Source organism: Chironomus tepperi, unplaced genomic scaffold, assembly GCF_022539635.2.
Source record: "Chironomus tepperi strain 1889 unplaced genomic scaffold, CSIRO-AGI_Ctep_v1 contig_244, whole genome shotgun sequence".
Classification (NCBI taxonomy): domain Eukaryota; kingdom Metazoa; phylum Arthropoda; class Insecta; order Diptera; family Chironomidae; genus Chironomus; species Chironomus tepperi.
The window spans coordinates 1,058,755-1,082,239 of record NW_027226366.1 but is presented as its reverse complement, the minus strand read 5'-3'; the positions used below and the strand labels follow the sequence as shown (position 1 = coordinate 1,082,239).

General features: G+C 31.7%; 3 protein-coding genes and 1 long non-coding RNA gene across 4 annotated transcripts; 2 read left to right on the top strand and 2 right to left on the bottom strand.

Moving 5' to 3' along the window:
* The first annotated feature begins 107 nt into the window (after positions 1-107).
* Positions 108-2,320, top strand: LOC139091287 (transmembrane 9 superfamily member 3-like). Its single transcript, XM_070641296.1, has 5 exons — positions 108-317; positions 396-1,249; positions 1,311-1,745; positions 1,814-2,044; positions 2,103-2,320. The coding sequence occupies exons 1-5, from the start codon at positions 237-239 to the stop codon at positions 2,245-2,247; spliced, it is 1,746 nt and encodes a 581-aa protein (XP_070497397.1). The 5' UTR covers positions 108-236; the 3' UTR covers positions 2,248-2,320.
* A 229-nt stretch (positions 2,321-2,549) lies between these two features.
* Positions 2,550-13,688, top strand: LOC139091292 (proton-coupled zinc antiporter SLC30A2-like). Its single transcript, XM_070641300.1, has 11 exons — positions 2,550-2,674; positions 4,416-4,585; positions 6,507-6,567; positions 6,700-6,758; positions 6,865-6,894; positions 7,686-7,776; positions 9,280-9,459; positions 9,923-10,223; positions 10,607-10,708; positions 10,785-10,830; positions 13,532-13,688. Exons 1-11 carry the CDS (start codon positions 2,655-2,657, stop codon positions 13,672-13,674), a joined length of 1,203 nt encoding a protein of 400 aa, XP_070497401.1. The 5' UTR covers positions 2,550-2,654; the 3' UTR covers positions 13,675-13,688.
* Positions 2,551-7,553, bottom strand: LOC139091298 (tudor domain-containing protein 1-like). The gene is made up of 5 exons (XM_070641316.1): positions 7,516-7,553; positions 3,965-4,103; positions 3,297-3,890; positions 3,032-3,237; positions 2,551-2,972 (listed from the first exon to the last, which is right to left on the bottom strand). Exons 3-5 carry the CDS (start codon positions 3,734-3,736, stop codon positions 2,854-2,856), a joined length of 765 nt encoding a protein of 254 aa, XP_070497417.1. The 5' UTR covers positions 3,737-3,890; positions 3,965-4,103; positions 7,516-7,553; the 3' UTR covers positions 2,551-2,853.
* On the bottom strand, positions 9,155-11,543 carry LOC139091301 (uncharacterized). The gene is made up of 2 exons (XR_011544498.1): positions 10,350-11,543; positions 9,155-10,294 (listed from the first exon to the last, which is right to left on the bottom strand). It is a non-coding gene; the product is annotated as an uncharacterized lncRNA (long non-coding RNA).
* Positions 13,689-23,485: the final 9,797 nt, after the last annotated feature.

Sequence of the window (23,485 nt, the reverse complement as noted above, 5' to 3'; positions counted from 1 at the left end):
TCTGGCTAAAGTAAACTATAGTTAATTAATCATTGGACAACAATTAATTGAATTTTCTAAATGATAGTAACGGTCGCTCAAAATTTGAAATAATTGCTTAAAAGTGAGCACCGAGAAAAATAATAAAAGTGACATGTCAACAAATAGAGTAAAATTTTAAGAAATTAAGGTATAATCCGGATAAATCCGAAGACTACAATTAAGGACACGTCAAGATAAGATAACAACAAATAATCATGCACAATAAGCTATTCATTTTCTGCTCCGTACTCCTATCAATTTTAAATATTATTCAAGCCGATGAGCATAATCATATTGTAAGTAGTAATTACTCATGAAAATCATGACCTGTACTTAATTATATTAAGTATAACAATTGTTGATTTATCTTACAGTATGAAGATCATGAAGAAGTAGTTCTGTGGATGAATACAGTTGGTCCATTTCACAATAGACAAGAGACTTATGGATATTTTTCATTGCCGTTTTGCGTTGGCAGTAAACAAAGTATCTCACATTATCATGAGACGATGTCTGAAGCTCTTTTAGGTGTAGAATTAGAGTTTAGTGGATATGCAATTGATTTTAAAGACAGTGTGCCTAAAGGAACTGTCACATGTATGGTTGAATTGGATGAAGAGAAATATAAGGCATTTGTATATGCTGTAAAGAATCATTATTGGTTCCAGATGTATATTGATGATTTGCCAATATGGGGAGCAGTTGGAAAGGAGCATGAGAAGAAATATTATATCCATACACATAAAAGATTTGATATCGGATATAATGGCAAACAAATTATTGATGTTAATTTAACTAATGAGCATGAACAGCTTCTGCATGTTGGAGCTAAAATCTCATTTACATATGAAGTCAATTGGAGACCATCAACTGTAGAGTTTAAGGATCGATTTGATAAATATCTTGATCCAAATTTCTTTCAACATCGCATCCATTGGTTTAGCATATTTAATAGCTTTATGATGGTCATTTTCCTTGTTGGACTTGTCTCAATGATTTTAGTTAGGACACTACGTAAAGATTATGCTCGATACAGTAAGGATGAAGAAATGGATGATATGGAAAGAGACTTAGGTGATGAATATGGATGGAAAAATATTCATGGTGATGTCTTCCGATCATCATCGTATCCAATTCTATTCACATCATTAATTGGTTGTGGATATCAACTGACCAGTGTCGTTCTTTGTGTTATTTGCTTTGCCATTATGGGCGAATTATATACTGAGTAAGTCAAGTTGACTTTTCTTGTTATCAATATTGTTATTAAATAATTTATCTATTTATAGACGTGGATCGTTGTTATCAACAGCGATATTTGTTTATGCAGCAACATCACCAATTAATGGCTATTTTGGCGGTTCTCTTTATTCAAGAATGAGCGGAAAAGTTTGGATTCGTCAAATGCTCTTATCAGCATTCCTTATACCAATGTGTATCTGTGGTACTGCATTCCTTATCAATTTTATTGCAATCTATTATCATGCAACACGTGCAATTCCTTTTGGAACGATGCTTGCTGTAACATGCATTTGTCTTTTTGTGATTTTACCATTGACAATGGTCGGTACGATTGTTGGAAGAAACTTAAGTGGCCAACCTGATCATCCATGTCGTGTAAATGCTGTTCCACGACCAATTCCTGAGAAGAAATGGTATATGGAACCAGTTGTCATCACTTTATTAGGTGGAATTCTCCCCTTTGGCTCAATTTTCATTGAAATGTAAGTTAATCTTCTGGATTTAAATCTTAATCGTGGGATTTAATTTTTAATCTAATCCATCATTTCAGGTACTTCATTTTCACATCATTTTGGGCTTATAAAATTTACTACGTGTATGGTTTCATGCTTCTCGTGTTCTTGATTCTAATCATCGTTACTGTTTGTGTAACAATCGTGTGTACATACTTCCTTCTTAATGCCGAAGATTATAGGTGGCAATGGACTGCATTTTTGTCTGGAGCTTCTACGTCCATTTATGTATATATTTATGCCTTCTATTATTTCTTCTTCAAAACCAAGTAAGTCATTGTATCTACCTTCATACTTATAATGTCACTAATTATGTCTAATTCACAGAATGTACGGGCTGTTTCAAACTGTCTTTTATTTCGGATATATGGCAATGTTTAGTGGAGCACTAGGCATGATATGTGGAACTGTAGGATATATTGGTACTACTTATTTTGTAAGAAAAATCTATTCAAATGTGAAAATTGATTAATTATTTAGATAATGTGCAATTAATAAATTAAATTCAATAAAGTTTGTGAGTGAAATCCAAAAGTAACAATTAATATACCTGAATGTTATCAATCTAGTACTGTAAAAATTCAAATAAGAATCATGACCTGTCTCAAAACAAAGATAAGTTTCCGAAGTTACAAACTTTTTGACGTATAAGTGTCAAAAATCATTCCCTAGAAACTCTTACTCAGACTCTTGATATTTTCTTATCACTCTTGTTGCGACTGTATTAACGGAACATTACATAGAAGCAATAGTATTTTACAGTACAACTCATCAGTTATTTGAGTTAAATTTGTGGTTCAGTTGTGTATATTTATTTACTCTGAGAGATTTTCGAGTATATTTTTTTTTTGGATCAAAATAGAAGAAAATTAACAAAAAATGGATACAGACTTGTTATTGTAAGTATTAATTAATGAAATAAACTAACAGTGATAAATGATTATGGATATACTTCACCTGACAATCAGTTTTATAAATATTTTGTTATCTCGTGCTCTTGAACTCTCTCTTAAACTTTATTTGTGAATCATATATTCAAACTATTAATTAATCTGTGTGATTAATCAGTAATTATGATTCAAAATCCAAAGATTTCACAGTGTGTTAAGCCTTTATCATCAACTCGAATATTTGTTATCATCATTGATCTCGATTCTAATATTTCTTGTTGCTTTGCATCTAGTTCTTCCTGAACATCTAGAGAGAATATTTCATTTTATTATCTGAATAATTAATAAATGCTGTTCAATGCTTACTGTCAACAATAAATTGTCGTGAACATACTTCAAATGATAGTTTATTGATGAAATATTCATTAGATATTGGAAGAATCTCATCCGTTAACAGAAGTTCCATATTTCCATAATCAATGAAAAATACAATGACACCTTTGGGATCGGAATCAAGTACAATAGCTCGATACCAAGATCCGTTGTATTGTCCTAATACAATTTCATTTGTCCTATAAAAAAAGTAAATACTTTTAACCTTAATCTTATCAAATTTAGAATTGCCACTTACTTTGGCAGGTATTCACGATAATCTTCAGATATACATGGTCGATACTTTTCAATCTCGCTTTCCATGAACTCATAGAAGTTGGCAATTAATTTCTTATCCTCAACAAATGCTATAATATTCGGTGGCTGAACAATAGTCTGTAATTTGACTTTAATATTCTTTGCTTTTGGCCATTCATGAGTCTTTAAGTTACTCATTGAGAAGAATTTTTCTGGTTTACTTGTGATAATATCATGACATGCCTTCTTTAGTGGAACTACCTCAAAACTTTCCGAAATTCGCAAATTCTTCAAGTTTTCAATAGCTTCGAATGAATGCTGTATTTGTTTAATCGTATCACCTAATCCATCATCAAAAGTGTCGTCATTAAAGGAACTTGTGATGGAAAGTGTTCCTACGACTGTATCATTTTGTGTAATATTGCTATTAACTTTAATCATGTCACTTTGTTGTTCCAATTCATCATTTTCCTTCTTTGGTTCACTTGTTTCCAATTGATTCTCCGTCCCGTCCAATTGAATCTCATTCTGTTCATCCAATTTTTCATTGTCAATGGAACTAGCTGATGTTTCTTGTGCGATTGGTATTAAATCACTAATAATTTGTGTAAACATACAAGATTGATAGACTTTTTCTAACATTTGTGTTCATAATAAGTAAGTACTTACGGCAATGGAAAGCAGATGTAGCGATGATTGGGAAAATCTTCGATTTGACATTTTTGTGAGCAATAGGATTCAATGCGACATCGAGCACAGCTTAATTTCGATGGATTATTGCATTGAGCGCAATACCATTCATTATCTTCTGGTTGGGACATAGTTTTGAATTGTTTTCGTTATTTAATGTGAATTAATTTAATTAATTTTATTTTGGTCAACATAACCTAACAAAGTTGTTTAAAAATATGTGTGATTGTATTAGTTAACGGCTTTGTAAAATTTGATCTTCCTGTTTTGAAGAACCGATTCATATTTTTTGAATTTTAAAATGTCGGTTTTTACAAAATTTAATTTAAGAAATTATTGAGAAAAAACTGGGTTACTAAACTTTAAAAAAAATCACAGTGAACTGTGTTTCTGAATAATTATTAAAAAAAAAATCAATATTTTTAAACAGAGACAATATAATGGAGGACAATGAATTTATGGACAGAAATTATGGTACAACAGCCGGATCAAGCAGCTATAAAGAAAGAAAGACAGCATCTGTTACATACTGCTTACACGGAAAACTCGCGGGTGATTGCTGCGAATCAGATTCATTGAAAATTAAAACAATTCAAGACGGTGAGTTCATTCATTCATTTTCATACTATTTATAGACATGCTGAAATTCCTCTCTTGATCATAATGATGTCAAGTTAATTTATGTTGATGTATTCTGAATAAGTACAAACAGAAAATAAGAAATAGAAAGAAGAAAAAATGCTTTTTAAATTTAAATTTCGATATCCTACAGAAAATGAAGCTTTTTTGCTTAAACAAAGAAGAAAATCTTGAAGGAAAATGTTTGGAAAAATCTTGCCTTTGACCTACAATAATATCCATATTTAAAAAGCTTGCCAAAATGAAAATACTTAGAGCAACGAAAATAAAATAAGTTTTATAATAAAGTGAGGCACAACAAGCTAACAAAGTCCGTAAAAATGCTTCTCAGGCAATAAAAGAAAATATGAAGGAAAATACGAAGAAAATAGCAATTTTCGTCGTGAAAAAAGAACTGAAAACAAATTCACCAATTTATTATTAACTTTATTTATTTTTATAGTATTTCCTTGCCATTGTTTCGAAAAATTGATTTCACATTGCCTCTTGAAGCTTTATTTTTCAATTTAAAGTCTTAGTCTCTTTTTCTTCTATCGCTTCATTTCTCTTTTGATGACTTTTATGCCTTTAAGCTTCGTAGGAAAAAATATAATGAGAAAGGCAAAAAAAAGCTCTTTTTTACTTGCTCGATATAGCATCAAACAATTCACTTCAACATTTATTATTTGTGGGTTAATATCTGAAATAAATTTATTACATTCCAAATGCCTAAATATCACGGATGAGAAGGAATAAAATAAAATTTAGAATTTCCTTTTTTTGATGAAAAATAATTTTCTTCTTTCCTCGGTACAAATGCGATATATAAAGCTTTTAACGGATTTTTAAAATGAACATGTGATATTACAGCTGTTATGGCTGGGTGGATGCGTGAACTTGTCATCAAGAGCGACTGATTGTTTGAATTTTATTTACATTTTCTGTGTATATCTAAATGTCTTTTATTTGGAGGTTGAATTTTAAATTAAATTTGAATTTTCTTAAATTCTTTCAAGATTTTTAAAGAATTGTCGTTAAGTAAAGATTTGAAACAGTTTCGTTCAGTTTGAAAAGAACTCAAAAGTTCGTTAAATTTTTTGAACCTAAGAATTTCAAATCTTCATAAACCGTTATTTTGAACTAAATTTTTGAATTTGAATTTTCAAGATGTTTTGAAACTTTGAAAAATCGTTATTTTGAACTAAATTTTTGATCTTGACAAAATCTGTTGGAATGCTATAAATTATGAATTTCAAAAATCCGTTAATGTTTTCAATTCTTTACTTAACCTCGAGCATATTAAGAGGATGATTTAAATTCCTAATAACCACTGTCACTTAAACAAATAAAACACCCAAACAAAATGACCACATTAACCTTAATCCGAAGCGCTTTAATCACTCATAAATCTGGTGACTGCTGGTGACTTTTCCCCAAGAATTTTTTTATTCATTTTTTTCTTTGTTTCCTCATAAGAAAGGTCTATGCCACTTTCCCTCTCATTATTTTTTGTGTCTTACAAGAGCAATAGCAAAAAAATATAAGTTGTGCCTTAAAAAAAAAGAAATGTGTATGAATAAACACACGAAAAAGTATGAAGGGAAAAGCTGAAATGCGGGAAAAAAGTTAATATGTTTATGTGGCGATAAGTCTTATTTCTCCGTGTATCATGTGCGCCTTTTATACCCAGCTAAATAGGTCTTGTTTCATAGTTAAATTTTTCTTTCATCAACATAATATCTTCGTACGCAATACGTTCATTGTTGCGATGAGCAGCACAACAGTTTATAAATGACAGGGGATCATTAGACAACGGAGAAGGAAGTAGAAGAAGTAGAAAAAAAAGAGATTGAAATGAGAAGGGAAAATGAAAAATTTAACTTGTGTGTTGTGTAATTTTCAGCTCATTGCCATCGTGCTCATCGTAGAAACCAACGAGTGGAAGGAATTGATAAAAAAGCTCGGTAAGACTTTGCTTTGTGCTATTATTATGTTTTTTTTTTTGTAAATGCAATCATATTTTACTCCTCCATGCCTTTATCATCTCCCTAATCCATTTTTTCCTGCTTTTCATTTTTTTCTCCTGATATGTGTAGGAAGAAATTAATTATAGCAAGCATCCTGTGTGTAGTATTCATGATTGTTGAAATAGTTGGTGAGTTTTGCCTCTCTTTTTTTTATGTGTTGTGTTTTGTTTGTTCTAATTATAAATTTTATCTATCTTAATTACATGCTTTATATTTTCCTGTATACTATTTCAGGTGGTTTATTATCAAATAGTTTAGCAATTGGTATGTACATTCATTTTCAATATACATGAGAATGAGAGCATTCTCAACGGAGATCTAATTTTTATGCAATTATAATCCCAGCAAACAAGTTGATTATTCACGGGATGTATTTTTGGTGGTTCGTGAGTTTTGTAGCTACGATTCGGACTTTTTTCTGGATGATTCTGGTTTTTCCGGTACCATACGGCTTTTTTCGGACATTCGGGAATATTCGCTTTTTTTCGGAATAGTTCGGAGTTTTTCGGAATAATTCGGAATTGTTCGGCTTTCTTCGGAATAATTCTAGCTTTTTTCGGGATACTTCGGTTTTTTTTGCGACTATTCGGGTTTCTTCGGGATTGCTCGGATTTCTTCGGGTGTTTTCGGGATGATTCGTGGGCTTCCTTCCGGTACAATAGTGTTTTCTTCGATATTTTTCGTAAATAGTTTGGGTAACACATTTCTATAATTCAACTCCTAGTCAACATACATATCATATTTCAATATATTCTAAACTAAATCAGTTGGAACCAAAAAAAAAAAAATCCAATCAGACGTAAACGTTGAAAATGAAATTCGTCACGAATATTATGAAAATGAGCGAAGCTTAATCGCAAAATTAGTATTGTGAAAAGTCCTTACCTTTACATAATCCACCGTACCAATGTGAAATAATTTGTTTGCTGGTAAAAATTGTGTGTGAAAATTAACATTTGAATTCTCTCATTTTGTTGTATATCCATTTCACTGCATCATGATTATAAATCGTTTATTACTACCAACCTACCTTATGTTCAAATGGGGAAAAATAGCCACGGATGCAGCGCACTTATTAGCCGATTTAGCAAGCTTTATGATATCTCTGCTGGCACTTTACATAGCAAATAGGAAGTCTACAAAGAGGTGGGTAAAAAAATATCATATCGAAGCTGTTTTTTGCATGCATTAAAAACATTAGTGTATCATGTACATTTTTCGAGTATGCTGTTACAGATTGGAATGTAATTTGCAAAATATATGTTGTGGTTTTTGCAAAGCGCACTAGTTGGAATATTTTTAAAATTTTCACATTCTTGGGATCATTATTATTAGTATTATTATTATCATTTTGCATTTTACCGAGAGAAAATCCTTTATGGAAATGTTTATTTTATTAAAGAGCAACAGAGGCTCTTTACAGCATAGCATTGACAATGGATTTTAAAGCTAAACATTTTTTTTGCTGATTTAAACAAAAGAAGAAAGTTGAATTAATGAGAAATGTACTTTTGAGAATTTCTGTTAGACTTTTCACGTACATATCTTTCATTTTGAGATTGATGGACAGAGTAATTTGAGTTTTGCGAGTGAAATGGCGTGGAATGATAGATAAAATATATAGTTTTGCTCATTTGTATGCTGCTTGGATTAAATGATTAATTTCTATAAGATTGAATTCGGATGGAATTAAAATAAATCTTAGGATTATAGACAATCTTTGAAAAATTGCATTGGATCTTCCAACAATTTGGATATGCCATTGAATCCAACAATTTGGCTGGTCATCCGGCTGGTCGTCAAAAGTCTGTGAAGAATAAATTGGTTACTCCAATTGATCCAATAACATGAAATTTCTAGCAACAATCGTACTTCGAAATACTAAAAATTCAAGTGTAAATTCTCAAAAATAAGAAGCTTATGCCAAAATTCTCACAATTTCCTGACCATCCTATTATTATTTAATAGATTTGTCATCATTTCTTCATAATTTTTTTATATACATCTGGTTGTAAGGATGATAATGCAAAAGTTTTATTCATGAAACAAAACAAGGGGCCATAATCATATTATGATGAAACATTATGAGGAGGGATGGATGGTAGCTTCAGATGATTTCAATTATTATTATTTTTTTGAGTACGAATCATGTCTACATTTCATAAATTTCCTTAACTTCTTTCTATCTTCCATATTACATAATTGCTTTAATCATCATTTAATTTAAAGCTTTCTCGTATTGTTGCCCTAAGTAACTCACAAGCCCGGGGGTGGGCAGTAGAAGTTTAATATAATAAGGAATTTCCGTCTTATAATAAGCATTTTCCTTCTTAATTCGTCAGTAATTCTGTTTGTTTCACAAATTTAAGAAATGAGTTGATGCATACATACATAGATTATTTTTTGGTACGGCACACGCTTGTAGATTTGTAGACGTCTTGTTAACAAATACTTTATCTTCATTTGGATTATATTCTTCTATGAATAACGCTAACAAGGAATAAAATAATAATGATAAAAGAAATTAATCCTAGAATTTTCTCTTTATTCTTTCTTTCTTTTCTCTTTTATATCTCATACTGGACTGCGCGTATCTGCTTCCGCTTTTACATACATATGTATACAATTTTATCCATGGAATGGATATAGAATGTCCTTTGGCTTTCATCGAGCGGAAGTAATTGGAGCTCTTACATCTGTACTAATGATATGGATAGTTACAGCTGTACTTGTATATATGGCTGTATTAAGGACAATTCATCACGACTTTGAGATAAATAGTGTAATAATGTTAATCAGCTCTGGCTTTGGTATTTTAGTAAATATTATGTAAGTATACAAAAATGAAATTATATCAACATTTAACTTGAATTAATCTTCAATGCTTATATCCCTTATTCCCATATCAAATTAAAATTAAAGCATTTTCCTTTTCTTTGTCTGCTTGCCTCATTTTCGTATCGACTGACGGAAACTATTTATATTACTTATAACTTTGCAAACAGGGGAAAATCAACTATTAATGAATGATTTTTGAAGGTTTGCGGGTCTTGGGCAGAGTTGTTCATTCTTTTTTGCGCCACGGCACTCATTGGTGGTAAGCCATGACTGCATTTGGTTTATGGCACTTCCAAAGAGTTTCCGCGGCACACAGTTTAGATTAATTGACAAAAAATATTACAAAATTATCAAAATAGGCTTTTTCCAAAAAGTTGATTGTCCCCTACAATGTAAACATTCAAAATTGAAAGGATAAATATTATCATATTTTTTTTTCTTATTCCTCTTTCAGTATGGGATGTACATTACATGATCACGGACATGGACATGGAAATCACAATCACAGTCATAGTCATAGCCATAATAAATCTGATGATTTTGATTCCGAAATGGGTCACTTACCACAAAATCTCAATGTTCGAGCAGCATTTATTCATGTTGTTAGTGACTTTGTTCAATCGTGTGGCGTTTTCATAGCATCCTTGGTTATATTTTTTAAACCAGAATGGAGCATTATTGATCCAATTTGTACATTTTTGTTTTCGGTTCTTGTTCTGTTTACAACATTGAATATCATGAAGGATGCCTTATTGGTAAGTAGCACAGCAGATTCATATCACTACCCTCAATTTTTCTTCCACTGAACTCTTCTTCCTCCTTTTACCTTGAAAAAATATACAATTTTTTTCTTTTCATTTTTACTTCTCGTGCTTGCTTACTGTTACCGAGAAGAAGAGCTCCCAAAAGTTTTCAATTGATATAATTTGAAAAGCATTTTTCCATTAAGTATTTTTTTTTGCCTCTGATTTTTGGATGAAACGAAGTTCAATGTTGTTATGCTCTACGGTCTCAGTAACGTTTTTGTAACGAAGTAAAGTGATTTTTCATGGAAGGGATGAAGCTCAGCAATAACCAAAAAAAAAAGGAACATAATAATAATGTATTCTTAATTCTAAACATTTCTTTCCTCAATTAGGTTTTAATGGAAGGCATACCCGAATATTTGGATTATACAGAAATAATGAGAACATTCTTGAATATTAATGGCGTTGTACGTGTACATAACCTCAGAATTTGGGTAAGAAATAATGCAATTATTACTGATTAATAAATTTTATTTTAAAAAATTTAATCTTTTCTTCTGATATCTCAAGGCATTAAGTGTTAATAAGGTTGCTCTCGCAGCTCATCTTGCAGTTCGTAAGTATTTCAGTTTTTATTTCTTGACTTTTTGCCCTTTTTCTTCTCTCTTTCTTACTCACTCCCCGCTCAAAAGTTTATCTTACGATAATAACATAAAAAGAAGCCAATCTGTATTGTTTAAAACAAAGTCGAAAGGAAATTATTATGCAAAAATATCAAGGCTGATGCACTTGGCAGCTAGTCTATAAATAAATAAGAGACTGTGGCTGCTCAGACTTATAAGATTCATTGATTCCAGTAATATGTGCTTATAGGCTATTAATAGTTTAATAAATGAAACTAATAATGAAACTGATAATGATCTAACATATAGTTATGGGTATAAAGTGGGACCCGAAACACTTCTTTGATGAATTAACTGTCTGTAGACTACAAAGAAACGCCTGTGAGTCGAGTTTCCATTTCATATGATTCGAAAAAGGACAAGAAATAAATTTCTCCTGCCGAGTCTCAAACTCGCGATCGCAGAGTCAGTTTTGTAATAATTAAGTACCGAAAGACTAAATCATTACTCCACCGAGCCACTTTGACTTTATGTCACTTAATTTGAATATGTGTAAATTAACTGACTTCTTAAAGGCTGCAAGCAGTGAAAATGAACTATAAACCGCTCATATACAGATAAACAAACTAAATTCTTGAGAACTGGATTTGAGGTTATCAAAGCAAAAATTATTCCTCGAGACGTTTTGATAACATGTCTGACTATACTAATTGCAGATACTTAATTGTCTGATTCATACTTTAAAGCGTCAAAACAACTCTTAATTTCTTTCTTATCTGTGCTATAAATACAAAACCCTGATAGTGATACTGAAATCAATTGAGGGTCGTTTAAATAATCCTTTCCTTTCTAACTGCTTATCACTGGAATTAAGAGAGTCTAAAATTATTATTTTCACCTTGGTGCTAAGCCTCGATCAAAACCGCACGCGGAATACGGTTCATGATAATTCCAAGAAGTGTGCCGCGGAATACAGATTGCCAACCACTGAACTAACTTAAAAATCTTTAATTCTGCGAATTGACTTATAAATAATTCAAATTATTGTACACAAGTGCATCAGCCTTGCACAAAAAAAGAGCTGTGAATTCAGAGAAGAGAACTACAGTCAGATAATCCTACAGTTTGACTATAATCTTAAATCGAACAATAGAACGTGCATACAATATAGTTTATATATATATTTTTTTGTGCATTCACAATTCATTCTCAGCATTGTTTTGACATCTCCTTTTATCGCAATACTTGTATGTCATGTGCTTGCTATTTCTCTTCTCATTCAAAGCGTTTTGGGGATTTCATGCTAATATTGTTATCATACTTCCAATTTGATTTCGTGAAATTTTTGTTAAAAAAAAATTATCTCGTCTATTTTTCATACACAAAAGACATAAGTGCTTTCGGCAAGAAGGAGAGGGTGCTATACATTTCTTTTCAGTGGAGAGATAGAATGAATACACACAAAAAAAAACTATTTCCACTCCTTTCGATTCACAAGAGGAATTTTTTTCTTCTCTTCGCTTACATTCTTGGCCAAATCCTTATGTAAATTTTGTTGAAACTTATAAGTGGAAAAAATAAAGTATGGAAAAAAGAGTGGAGTGAGTTCAGTGTTGTAATGAGGATGTAAAATGTCCTTGAAAATTTTAAAGGGTTTTAGAAATGAGTTGAATTAGAGACTCAAGTAGAATTGCAAGTTAATTGTGTGTTTCATAGACTAGATCGCTCGATGGTTCAATGACGATTAAACAGCATTAGAATCAAACGTTTAATTGCTAGAAAAGTCGAGAGGAACAGGCTGTGATTATTCATCCGTTTGCCTGATTATTTGAAGTTGATATTGAAAGGCAATTGTCAAGTTATTAATTAATCCGATCAGTTAATCGATCCAATATCCATCACCAGGTCGACGTAACTCTGACTTTAAGTCGGATTCAGTTTGAATTCGGCACCAGAAATCAGAGTCTGATTCGATTTAAGCCTGACACAGTGACTTGATGTCAGATTCGATTTAAATTCGGTTCCAAGACTCGATGCAAGATCTAATTTAAATCCCATTTCAGCATCATGATTTGGTGTTGGACTCGGTGTTAATCCGGTTCCAAGCCAGAGTCATGCCGGTCTGGTATCAGATTTTTGATCAATTAATCGTTTTCTGCTATTCGGGTAGATACTGTCGACTAATCACAGCCGGTTCTGCTCAGAATGACAGTACTCTATCTGAATACTTCTAAATTGTTATAAATTCAATTAAAAACAACACAATACTCCACACAAGCCGACATCAACATTTTAAATTTTGCTCCGAGCATCTTGAATCTTATCCACAAAACTGCTGAGTTATGATACTACTTAACTTACTTACTTACTTACGATTTGCCTGAAATACTACTTCATCTTACCCCAATTACACTACTGATCCGAATGAAAACGAGAACTGGTAATACATAAAATGTAAGAGAGATGAAAAATAGAATGAAATAGGGTGGATGAGTGGCAAGAACTTTGGCATATACGCTAACTTATATATCATTGATTGATACTAGATATGTTGCCATAAAAAAAGGATTTCTATTCATTCATTCTTACATAAACATATTCAGACTCATCATGATTATGGGCATGGGGAGGAGGAGGAGATTGAAAAGAAAGACGAAAAAAAAATAAGCATCCTTAAAAACATTTCATTTTCAGATGAAGGAACAAATACCGAGACGGTTCTACGAGAGGCCACGATGAAAATTCATGCGAAATATGATTTCTTTGAAACAACTTTGCAAATTGAAGTGTATGAGAAGGAAATGGAAGATTGTATAAAGTGTACCAATCCAGAATAAAAAATTGCAAATTATCTTTTTTCTCTTTTTTACTTCTTGTGTATTCATATATGAATTTATGCAGATAAACTTGTGTATACTTATGAGGATAACAGAATATATATATAAATATATCGAAAGGGTCTTTTCCTTAAAAGAAATGTTGATTCTCTTCTTGCTCCGCAATTTGCATATATGTGAGAAGGATTTTATAAATTCCCTTTTTAAAAATTTAATTTTCTGTAGATTGAATAAAAAGGTAAAATGTATTGGGTTACTTTACTACTCGACCTGATGATCACCTGATAATTGTTAACGATTTCATGGACGTTTTACGACTTCTTTGTTATTTTTAGACAGCTTTAAAATGTTTTCAATTATTTCGATTATATCGATATTGGAATTGGGAATTTAAAAATTTTGATTTCAGCTGGAATTGATAATTGAAAGGAATCCTCACAGGTGCTTGTGGATTAAAGTTTAATTAACTAATTAGAGTTACTGAAGGGTTGAAAAAGTTCAATACATAATAATTTGATCCGATTAATCTATTTCAGAGGTATAAATTTATTGGGACTCGAACCCACGTCCTACGATTTCTAATCGCATGGTTCTATATCATTGAGCTATAGAGGTTTATTCAACTGTAAGGCAAAATGCTGATAATTGTTTTAACGAATGAAGGTGCGCCAGACATCTGGCGAATTCAGAAGACCTTTATAATTTGAAGGGAATCAGAACAACTTCTTTTATGAGATTACTGCTTAAAAGCCTACAAAGGAAGACTGTGGGCTGCGTTTTCACTACATATGATTCGAAAAAGGATAAGTGAAGGATTTCTCCAGCCGCGTCTCGAACCCTTGTCCGCAGGATCGGTGATAGATATTGAAGTACTAAACCATTCCGCCACCGTGCCACTTTGATTTTCAGTAGCTAAAATTGGACTATAATGTATCTTTTGATATTTGAGTTGAAAGTTGAATTGCAAATTTACAAATTTTAATGTAAATATTGGTATACAATATTTCGTAAGGACGAGTGAGCTTTGCAAATGTATATTGGTGAGTTTATTGATCAGTGCTTCTATTTCATTTTAATTAGCCAAAAACTAACATCAATTAACTAATAGGATTTCGCGCCAAAAAATAATTCACACATTTCCATTAATCCTCTTAAAAACTAAAATTTTCCAACTAAACATAACCTAAAAATCTATTCATATTTGATTTGTGCATTAAAATCAACATTTATATCATGAATAGTAAATCCTTTTACAACAATTGTACTTCAAAATAATGCATAGAAGCTTAATTCAACAACATTCAACGATTTGTATTCTAAAATTCATGATAATTTTAATCATCACGATATTTATCGAAAACTTGCAGTTTCTGGTGGGGTAAAACTTTTCATGAGGTTTATTAGTTCTGTGAATATGAATACTCTATAATACCTACATTTGATTGCAAAACTTTATCTATAGCATTATGTTTATTATTTCAATCCCAATGAGCTTTTGAACTTTATTTATTAAGCAACGAGAAATCATTGAAAACTTTTCAAATTAACTTCTATTTTGAGTAGACTAGGAAGGAGGAAAAATGATACATCCATTTTATAAAACCCATTTTATATACAATGAAGATGTATAATTTTTCAAATATTTAATTAATAAATGAAACGAGATAATTTAATATCTTATCGGAATCAAGGGGTTGTTAAGATTAAATTTGAAATTTAATGGCAACATGAGTGGAAGGAAGGCAAAACTAATTTCTCACCCATGTCTCATATACATTAGCACATTTTTTACATTGGAGAGATGGAAACTTTTGTCCGAATATTGACTGTGGGTCTATACACCTGTTATCCTGTTTGTATGATTATCACTAGATAGAACTAGATGCTTATGAATTGCATGCAAACTAAAGTGTGTTTAGAGCTTGATTATAATTCAGATCATGCATGGAAAGGTCGAGTCTTGAGTAGACTTGAATCCATAGTTCGAGTTAACTTCGAGCTTTGAGTTTGTTGCAATAAACAGTAATTTTTGGAAGTATATCCGATTCTGGGGTGTAGCCAAAAATGTTTAGAAGGAGGGGAGTTAACCTCCAAACCCCTTGGATATGTCCTTTATCAGATCTTTAAATATTAGATGAAAAGCTCATGGAAGTAAGTTGTTGATTGAGAATATGTAAAAGTTAGTAATAATCTTACAGTCGCTAGTGATTTAGACAATCTTAAGCCTCATTCTTCGAAGTAAGCTGTTGATAAAGACAGTGTTGTTCTTGGTATTGGAAATTGTCAATGGATAGCAAGCGTTTGAGCCTGTTTAAGACGCCAATTGATAGAAGCAATGAATCACAGATGATCTGCACGACCAGCGAAGTAGGTAAGTAAGTAGGCATCATATATGCAACATGGATAACTAAGGCATCAACTATGAAACACCATATACAGATCAATCTATGTAGTCATCATAATAACCAACAAAATGCGCGATCTTCAGCCACAAACAACCAAATTCAACACCATCTCAATTTTGTTTCCTTCTTGATGCCTTCCTTCTGATGAAATTTGATCTCTCGAAGAAAATGTGAAATTATACATTATGTGTTTCCATGTTGTAGCATTTAAGAAATTCATCACCCATGTCCAACAATATTGAGCCACTCGACAATACTCATAAATCTAACAAGCCTTGTTCCAATTTCAGACAGGTGTTTCAGTTTCTTTTTTTATTGCTTAACATCTATCTGAAGCAGAACAACTATGAACCTTTTTCGCATCGCTTCTCGTTAGATGCTTCTCAATGAACATGACTAAAGTGGGTTTTCGTTTTCAATTTGCCAAAAAAATATGTGTAGCATAAAGCATTCATATAATATATCAATCTAAAATCATTCTCACATACATCCATGGATATATATCCATATCCAAAAAAAGGAAAAATTATCGGAAGGACATGCGAAAAAGGGAGAGTAAACGTCATATTATGAAATGAAGGAAATATTTAGATCAATTAACAGCAAGTCATGTGAAGAGGATTAATTGAAATGAAATATTAAGATTTATGGTTGCTAAATGGTATTTAATATACACATATTCGTTTGCTGAAGCGAGAAAATTTTCTGTCATGTTCAAGCACTAGAAAGAATAACAGATCCAATAACTATACGGATAGACCAAATCTCATATTTTTACATTTAATTTGTGTTTGTATTGGTAGCATATACAATGTTTAGGGATGATATGAATGCTTAGGTAATAGTCATAGAACAGGCAATTGTACCTTGATATACATTTCAGATTTCTGGAAATTTTATTTATAAAAGGCAGGAAGTTTTGTAGCTGAATGTGAAAAATTGTCTATTGTGATGCAACAGAATGAAGGAATCATTTAAAAATGACATACTTCTATGGATTAATCATACAGCTACCTTACGTTATGTGAAAATCACCAAAAAAATCCCAGACTAGACTAGAAATCCAAGCATTCACAGGAAGAGTCCTCAGGCGTCTTTTTACTATCAAATGGATAACAATTGATTTTTAGATCCAGACAGCATTAAAATGGAAGGAAAAATTGACATTTAACATTTGAGATTAAAATGTTGCATGCAGAGAGCAACAGATAAATTTAGAAATAAGGTATATGAATTCACATAGAGCTTCATAAAAGTGTCCAAATATGAGAATGTGTTTGAGTAAGGACTTAAAATACTAAAACTTCCTTAATGCTACAAATCTACTTCCGTAGATTATGTACTCGTGAAAGGTCATGAGTAAGAAGTTTGACCTTTTCAGACATGATTTTTAAAATCTTTTTACTCATCAGCTTTTAACCTTAGAACTTCTTTCATTTCAATTTTTATTAACTAATGAGGAAACATCTCATGCATGTCTCGGCACAGTATATGAAGGCTCACAAAGGATGTTTTGCTCAATTGTTTAATTGCGGACATTCAATAATGTTCATTAATATGTCAAGTAAAGGATGCTGTAAGAGGGTTGAGGCAGGCTATGGATCACAGTTTATCTGTACGGCGAGCGAAATAAGTAAGTATAAGGTACTGTAAAGGGGTTCAGAGAGAAAAAGTCAGGCTATTTTTTAATCAAATCTATATTCCTGAATGGATCAGACTGTGATTAATTGACCGATAAAGTAGAAGTTCCTTCATGACATTTGTGGAAATTGTCATGAAATAGCATTAAGTTTTAGACATACGCTCGACATACGCTTCCAGCATGCTTCTATCAGGATTAAATCAATTTTCTATTGAAGACTCATTGTCCTGAATAAACTATCGAGAACTAGTTAACATGTGAATGATTCAATAAAATTGTCATCATTAATGTAAAAAGTATATCCTTATAACGGGCATCTACATTCTATTTTTAACAAAACTGACCAAAGCGGTCAAAGAACTAGAGGAACTATGATAGAGGCTATTGATAGATACAAGCATTTGGAATTGGCAAAGGGCATCCAGCGATACAGTTAGCTTTATTTATTTATTTACTTACTGGAACCATGCTCCGACTTGGAGCCTACGTAGCTACAAAGTGCTTACGAACCAGATTTAGACGCCAACTAAAAAATGCTACGGATCACGGTTAAATATGTATGGTCAGCGAAGTAAGTCAGTAAGTACACTATATGAAGAGACTTGTCGAGAACTTGAATACATCTAAGGATCGAACTAACATCCTCCCATAATGTGCTGTTTCTGATTATTGACTAATGGATGAACGTTTTTACCACAAACACCTAACTCTGAATCAAGAGTATATACCAATATATACCAATATTTACCTCGATATCCAGAAATCCACCTGACACCAACATTCACAGCATTCAATCGATTAAGTCATCACAACCTCCCCAACAATTGCATCCAAGAAGTAAAAAAGCTAACAAAAAAATCATACGCTTAAAAATTTTACAACATCATTACAGACACGATTATAGAGACGTGCAAATTAAAGGCAGTTCTGAAGTTTGGGGGAAAAAAAAACTCGAGATCAATTTAATCTCGAACAATAATAACAGACAAGGTTCCCGCCAAGATTACATATTATAAGTACATACATATATTCTTGTTCAAATATTTATATTCCAACCCTCCTTTATTCATATGTTGTTTCGCGCTTATTTGTTGCTATTTTTTTTATTCCTCAGCATCATCTCCCCTCCTTTATATGTAGCTTGAAAGGCTTTTTGTATGAACCAAAACGGAATACTTTTTAACAGCTTTAAGGGTTTTACTCATGTTGATTATTTGAAGCTTTTCAATAAAGTTTTTCATCTTCTTACCCACCCATCCTCATCCTCATTCCATTTTAACCCCTTTAAATTTGCAAGTGGTTCAGCTTTTGTTTTTGTGCTCTTTTTTTTATTGTGGAAAAGAACATAAGTGAATAAATAGGATGAAAAATTGTTTTTAAATACTTTTTCTCTCCTTTTCACATTATTATTTTTGCTGTATATCCGTAAAAATATGCGCTCATGAGGAAAAATTTTTTTTTCATATGAACAATGTATGTATCAGTGAGTGGATATAGAATAAATATTGTTTTTTGCTTGTAGGAATTTTCTTTCATATTTTTTTGCACAACTCGAGTAGATATGCTGTTAGACAGGCTTGCAGGCTTATACCTGGGTTAAATGTAATGTGATGTTGCTGCTGCTGCTGCTTCAGCTTCATATTTCTTTAAGAATTTTCATTTCAATGTGAAAGTTTTTCAATCTTTTACAATTTTAATTAAAGTTTTTAATTGACTGATTGATTAGGGCTGTGGTGGACAACCTGTGTGATGTGGCACATTAGTCTGCAGTCAAAATTGTCAAAAATACCATGAACCGTATGCCGTTTGCGGTTTCAATCGAGTATTATCATCAAAGTGTGCCGTGAAGTAGAAAAGTTTATCCAGAACTGGATTTAGTCAGTGATGAGTAACCTGTATGCCGCGACAGACTACTGTGCAGCGACTAATTCCGGCTTCGAACGAGACTTACCAACAAAGTGTGTCATGAAGTAAAAAAGGTTGTCCAGCACTGCATTGAGTCAGTAGTGGGCAACCTGTGTGCTGTGACAAACTGATGTGGAGCTAAAAATATCACGAACCGTGAGATTTCGGTCATAGCTTACCACCAAGATGTGCCTTGAAAAACAAACGGTCGCCCACAACTGAATTAAGTCGATTTAATTAGTTGCTATAAATCATCAGAAGTGGAAGCAAAGTGTTCAATTATGAAAATTTTTCGATTAATCTAGACTTGAACTAAATGCTGCTGGCACACATAATCAATATCTCTAACAGTTTCGACATTTTCCTCCCTAATATTCTTAACAGCTAAATGTCATTGATGTCTATTATGCTCTATAGAAAATAACAAACTAAAGGTTTCATAGACAAATTTTGTGTTTTAACAATTCAAGGCGATAAAATGACGGAAATATGCGATTTTATTGTTGCCTTGATGCTGTCATTCATTTATTTCGTGTGTTATTGACCGAAATGATATGAAAATAAATTGAAAATCCCAACTTGATTTAATTGTATATATGCAATGCAATCTGTTCTACTTATCTCCCTCACATCATGATTAGATTACATTATGGTGTCATTCGGGTTAGTAGTAATAACTATAAACGGTTCATTCACTTTGACGGAAATTACTTTTGGCTTACCATATTGATTGAGTTAGTGATCTGATCATTGAGGAAGATGGGGAAGCTTTGTATGATGTTTTTGCTTCATGTTGGAATAGATGCGGACTGCATACGATGAAAAGTTCAAGATAAAATCAGAAAAATGATTAAAACCGAGCTAAAACTGTGAAGAATCAGTTAACGACTTTTAAATTTTCAAATTAATTCAAACAAAACTAAGTTGATATTCCCTTTGAAGTTGTTTTTCGCTTGTTTTGTTTATTTTAGTCTCTAACCTAAATTTCAAAAGTTAACATCAATTGACAGGAAAATTGTCAGTTTATTCGGTAAGTAAAGACATTTTATAGCCTATTAAGTTAAATTGAGTTCCAATATACTGACAATATTTCTGTCTATAAAATGAAACGTGTCAAAACTTTATTTAAACAAGATAAAATCTTGAAATTTAATTTTAATTTCAACATAAATGTCTGAAACAAGATACATATTTTATCACTTTACAAACCACATTAATTCTCACAAGAAAATACACCCACAATATCTGATTTTCTTCCTTCAATGAATGAATGAATCAGTACAGAATCACGTGAGATTTGTTTCAAGTTACTTATGGGAATTTCCAATGCAGCCATTTTTTTGTTGTGATTTAAAGGTGTTACTGTGTAGCTTCACAAGTAATAAATACTCACAAGCATATTAAGTATCGCAATATAATTCAATATTCACCTTTGAACCTCAAATCCCACACTTTTAAACCGTTCAACTCTCAAACTTCCGCTTAAAGTCAAAACATTAAAGAACAGCCTCTGATGTCGAACTTTAAAGTATTCATTGAATCATTACCAACAACTCCCCGTGCGTCTCACGAAATTTTGCGGAAGTAAACTTCACTTATCTGTCCAAGACATTCTCATTTTGCTTACAAGGACTTTTTAAACTTGTTCACATTTTCCGCTTCTTTTTCTACCTTTTTATCACTCAAACGTATTCACTTTTTATATGTTTTTATACTTTACATGCCTACTCATATCAAGATTCCTCCCGTACATTGAAATGATACCGTATAGGGAGCTAATATACCAAACCGAAACTCACAAATATTTTACTTCTTTTATTTCCCTTATATGTATTTTTTTTGAAACTCATCTTCGATTTATGTCTTGATCAAGCTTTTTTTCTGTTGGTTGCAGAGAGTAGAATGAGAAAACACCTTAATCCTTTATAATAGATATATAGTAAGGATATGAAAAGAGTGAGATTTGGATTTCATGAAAGCTAAATGGAAAAAATCTCAATATGTTCTTCATGTTATATGTACATGTGTAGTCTATAGATTAGTTCATTCATTCCGTTCAAATGCAGTGGTTTATGCACAGTAATATGTTTTCATTCTTCTGTATTCTCTGTTTTTTTTTTTGCTTTCTCATACGAATGACTTTCAATTCTTAGTACTTTCTCGTTCTTAATCTTCTTTACAAAAAAATAAGGCAAAATAATTCATTTGCTACTTTCGAGTTTACATCGACAATTGATATAGAAATGTTGTCAAAAATGTCAATAGTTTCATTAATTTTCCTTTAGATACAGCATAACATACTTTAATTTTATAACAATATACATCATAAATTATTATTTTTTTTCCATTCCACTTCAGGTTGAAGGAATATTTTTAGCTTGATATTGGAAAGGATCTCAGCTTAATAATACACTTTGTTCAGCTTATAGCTCAAAGTCAATTCAATATTATATAGAATACATTTACAAAATCTAAGTAAACTTCGAGATTTTCCGAACTTCGACTGCTGGCTAACTGGGTAAGTGACGAAATCTTGGCAACCAGACCTTTAAGAAATCTCTAGATGGAAGCATTAGCTCTGTACCATTGAGTTATTATAGTTTCAATTAGTCTGGAAGTGCAAATCCATCTCTATGTACATTAATTTATGATTTCTCATTTCATAAACAAAAGAGAATCATTTTTAAAGCGTTGCTTTCAAATAATTTGAATTTTAATAATCCGTTAAATCATAAAATTCGTTTAAATCGAATTTAACTTGAATTTTACTGGATCTTGTTTTCTGAGATCTTGTTTTCTGAGTTCAAAAGTGACTAAAATCTTACTGGATCATGGTTTATAGTAAAAAAAAGTGACTTGGAGTAGCTTCAACTTAAATATACTAGATGAGCATGTTCGAAAGCGTTGCTCTCAGCTTACTTTTCTTTTTTAGCAATTTAGAATTAATTTCTAGTAATTTGGCAATTAAATTCTGATCACTGCAACAAAAATGCGCTGAAGTCACTCAATAAGGTCGAGTACATTTTTAATATTTCTTTTATTTATCCTTTTTCGTATGTTAGGAAGTTTCATAAAGCACACAAAATTGATGATAGGAAGAAAAAAGCCAGTGGGAAGGAAAGAGCATAAAAACATATGTACAGGCTGGTAGACTTTATGGTATAAATGAGGAAAAAAAGGGAAAATTTTTTTCATGTGTAAGGTAGCAATTGTGTGATTTATTTAAACCCATTCAAATTCGCTGTGCACTTTATTTGCCTTTATTCCTTCACTTTCTTCAAATTTATATTCTATGCACTTTAATTTTTCTTCTTTTGCCCGGAGTTGTTGCCAACACACAAAAAAAATAGGAAGGAAAGTTTTATTTATTTCACAGTAAGTGAATTCATTTTATTATTCTATTATACATGCTTTCCTATCCTTTTTTTTGAAGTAACTATTAAGTTTTTTTTTTTTATTTTGATTGAGTCATGAATAATGAATAAAGAGGATATCAGCTATGATATCGGTCAAATAATTTCATGATTTCAGAAAATGATAATTTTATACAAGGAAAAGGGTCTATGAGGATACTTAACGTCTACACAATCAAGGCCAGCAAATTTTAAAAGGAATCACTGATAAGGAAAATATTAAAAAAAAGAAGGAAAAACTTTTTCTCAAAGGAGGATCTTTTTGTGCTGATTTGGCGTTGACTTTAAGAAATTTAAATGACGCAATTTGTCAATCAATTTTCATTAATGTAGAGTAGGAGTTGCATTTATGGAGAATATTCGACTGTTGCTCTGGGATATACTCAACTCTTATATTTAATGCGACTCACATTGTTGACATTTTTCAATCTCGAATGAAAATGTTA